General features: G+C 31.6%; 1 protein-coding gene across 1 annotated transcript; it reads right to left on the bottom strand.

The window, feature by feature from the left end:
• Nucleotides 1–1,440: 1,440 nt before the first annotated feature.
• On the bottom strand, nt 1,441–3,052 carry LOC135123094 (alpha-tocopherol transfer protein-like). The gene is made up of 6 exons (XM_064047605.1): nt 2,836–3,052; nt 2,637–2,781; nt 2,235–2,484; nt 2,067–2,180; nt 1,902–2,004; nt 1,441–1,847 (listed from the first exon to the last, which is right to left on the bottom strand). Exons 1-6 carry the CDS (start codon nt 2,975–2,977, stop codon nt 1,699–1,701), a joined length of 903 nt encoding a protein of 300 aa, XP_063903675.1. The 5' UTR covers nt 2,978–3,052; the 3' UTR covers nt 1,441–1,698.
• Between the last annotated feature and the right edge of the window lie 526 nt (nt 3,053–3,578).

Here is a 3,578-nt window from a genome sequence, read left to right as displayed (position 1 = left end):
AACATCAATTAAACAAATAAATAAATAACTCAGTAAAAAATCACGCAGAGATAGAATTAAATTAAAAAGTTTGTATGGTTTATATTCTTTTAATATAGTGTAATACGGGTTTCCATCCTATATATACGCTGCTTCTTTCAATATTACTTTGGCAATAATTTTTTAACAAAAAATCTGCAATTTCACAGTTCATGCTAAAAAAGAACCTCAATTTTAATAGAATATTAACATTTTATTTTCAGAAATTATTTTCTGAATCAGTAACCCATTTAATTTCCCCATTTTTTATTTTGCTGAAACAGCCTTTTTAAAATCTGAAAATGTTGGTAAAAATTGTGAAAAAAATTCACTTTTCGTCTCAGAACCTTGAAAATAGTGATCAAAACCCAAAAAAGAGGGGGGTGGGTGGCGCTACTTTTTTTAATTTTAGTTTTTTCTGGTTGGCAAAATAAAATTCAATTTTCACCTATAAATAATAAGACCGTGAAGTGGTGAAGAATATGAAAATGTAGGTGTCGCATTTGCGCCTGGCAGTCGCCTGTCTATCATCTGTCTGTCGTCTGTGCTGATTTTTATTAAATAGAAACTACCACACTGATTGTTATCAAATTTTAGATGTATGCGAGGAGTATCGTGCAGATGGTAAAACACTAATCGAAATTTGTCCAATCATCCCCTGCAACAATTTCACCACGTCATCTCAAAATTTTGTTTAGTAAATGCCATAAAATAACATACTCCTGCATTTGTGTTCTATGAATTTGCCTTGATTTTGTTTATTACTACATATTATAATTTTTATTATGCAATATTTATCACAATAAAGCTTGTCTTTAATGACATAGTACCTACCATACGAAACGTGGGTCATGGGTCAGTGCCAATGTGATAGTTTTGCGTCTAAAGGGTCTGGAATTCGATCATCCATTATACTCATTTTTTTCTTTCCACTGTGACTGGTTTACCTAAAATTTCGCAGTCCATAATTTTATTGTCTGTAGTTTAAATTTGTAAAGGTTATTTTAATTTTATAATTTTTCGAAGAAGCTGATTTCACTGACAAGACATTGTTCATCATTTTAAAATTAAACCTAGTCTGTCCCAGGATTTTCAAAGAAAGTGTCAATTAACGAAGTTATGACTTTTGTGTGGAACTTTATCAATTTTTTTTTACTACATTACCCTGTTGTATCGTATTACGAAATTAACCAGAACTTACCAACAAGCTATTAAAACCCTTGTATATGTTACACAAAATGTTTATTTGTTTCTTGTACATAACAAAAAACTTGCTTAACCTGCTTCTCCAATAAACGTAAAAACATCGTTTTACATGTTTACATGATAATAACTTATTAAATAGTCGAGTTTCTAATTTACGATATTAATTAAAGTCAACAGTTCAAAAGTCCATTGTTTATTATGCTCTTTGAAATGCAGGTTACTTTTACTTGTACGAAACAGTTTTCAAGGTTCTAGAATTGCAGAATGCAGATAAGATCTGGTCCATTCCATTAAATAATAATGTACCTATTTGAAAAGATGTTTTTTGATAATTTGTGATCTATTATTCTATTATTTTCCCACTTTTGCTAACAGCTTAAATATGACATAATATGTTTCATAATTCACACCACCTAACATTAAATCTAATGCAGTATTTTTAGTTTTTATCAGTCAAGTACTGAAAGCTGAAAACTAGTCCACAGTTAATTTCTTGAAAGTTCCGTCAGGCCCAAATTCTTCAGTTGTCTTCACATCCTCTAGACGTAGATGCTCCAAAGCAACATTGTTGTAGTTTTGAATAAAAAAGCTTTTATGATTTTTGAAAACTTCATCCCATTGTTCTAAAATATTTTTTTGGGTTGAATTATATCAACTATTTAAAGATATCAATTTACTTAATAGATCTGGTATGTTACTGCAACTACCGCCATATTCGCATGGTAAACATTCTTTGGGAATTATATCGGACAGAGATGTTATGTCTGAATAAATTTTCATCTGAAATGCAAACATGTCATACGAAACAATATTACCAACATACAAAAAATTTTAATATATACTCTGTCGTAAAGTTTTCCCCACAACATCTGCCTCAACAGTGCTTGCAGTTTGCTAGCGAATCCTGGAAATAAATTAACACATTCGATTCCGCCTATCCGACATGAATATGCTTTCTGAAATTCAAAACTATAGTTAAGTAAGTTGCACAAATCTATAAATGAACTTACCTGAATAAATACGAAATGTTTAGCTGCTAGAATTGGATTAAACTTTAGGATATGTTTAGTAGAAAACCCTTCAAAATCAAATATATATCGTATTCCTATGCTCTCGTCAAACTGTAAATTTAGTTCTGCTATAGCTAAGCTTAAGTGAAGAAATTCTTCTAGGTCATATATATCGGGATTTACGTCCATTAATTTCATGATGATTACACGTTCAAGTTTAGGTGTCAATTTAGGCATTGGCAAGCACAAACTAAAATAATAAAACAAACATTTTTTTTCAGTCGTGGTGAAATAGCTAGACTAGAATTTTAGATACTGAAAACTTATGCACACTTTTTTGTATTTTGTGCTTGGAATAATTAGTTCATAATCTTTTATTACAATAATTTTCAATAAATTTACCCAAAGTGTTTGGAAGGAACAATATTTTCGAAGCCACGAATCATGTTTTGGTTCTGCCCTCGAAGTGTGAAATAATTATCTAACTTTTCTTTGGTGCGTTCTATACGAAATTTATTTTTTAATAGAACCTTTGTAATGAAATCATCTAAAAACATAAATAATTTAAAAACTGGATTTCAATTTGCTTTAAAAATTAAACCAGTAATAGTTGCTGGTAGATGCGGTACTTTTTCTTTCCATTCTTTAATTATTTCCACGTTCTCCTTAATTTGAGGTTCAGTGATGTTATACTGCTTCAGAATTTCTTTTTTTTCTTCTTCTGTTACTGGAAACAAGTTCATTTTACAAAAATAAGATTGTCAAGCTGGTTATTCACGGAGATACGGAACAAGTAGCCACAACACCAAAAATTGGATAGGGACCGAGAAAACTAAGTCTAGAAGTTTGTACGCTAGTATTTATTCTGACTAATATTTGCCCCACTCTCAACATTTCTCCCCACACAAAGTGGAAACAGCGAGCGACAGGACCAGCAAGTTCACTGAACATCAGAATAGACACTCCAAGAAGCGTAGAAATTAAACGTTGTTACAGTTTTTACTAATTTTGAGCAATTTTCGCGAGTATTGTGGTCACTTTAAAAAATGTCGTGTTAATTCAAACATCCCACCAAAATGTGACATGTGCACAAAATTGTAAACCCCGCGAAGGCATCAAAATTTGCCCTTGAACTGTCATCGTTAAAAAAATGAAACCCTACGTTGTGTTTTTTGTTTGTTTGGCGGAATGCTTTCACATGCCAAGTGATGAACTCCAACGTTGGAAAGGTGCCCTTGAATAAAATGCAAAATATGCAGGAATAAACTTTTATTCCTTCATCCTGGAGAAGGAAAAGCTGTGAAACCAGTTGCAAAAACCTTCTCTAGCTCGTAGGATCGATGG

This window comes from Zophobas morio, unplaced genomic scaffold (genome assembly GCF_036711695.1).
Source record: "Zophobas morio isolate AGI-343-1 ecotype UQ-CSIRO unplaced genomic scaffold, CSIRO_AGI_Zmor_V1 ptg000006l, whole genome shotgun sequence".
Lineage (NCBI taxonomy): Eukaryota > Metazoa > Arthropoda > Insecta > Coleoptera > Tenebrionidae > Zophobas > Zophobas morio.
This window is presented reverse-complemented; position numbering and strand designations above follow the sequence as displayed.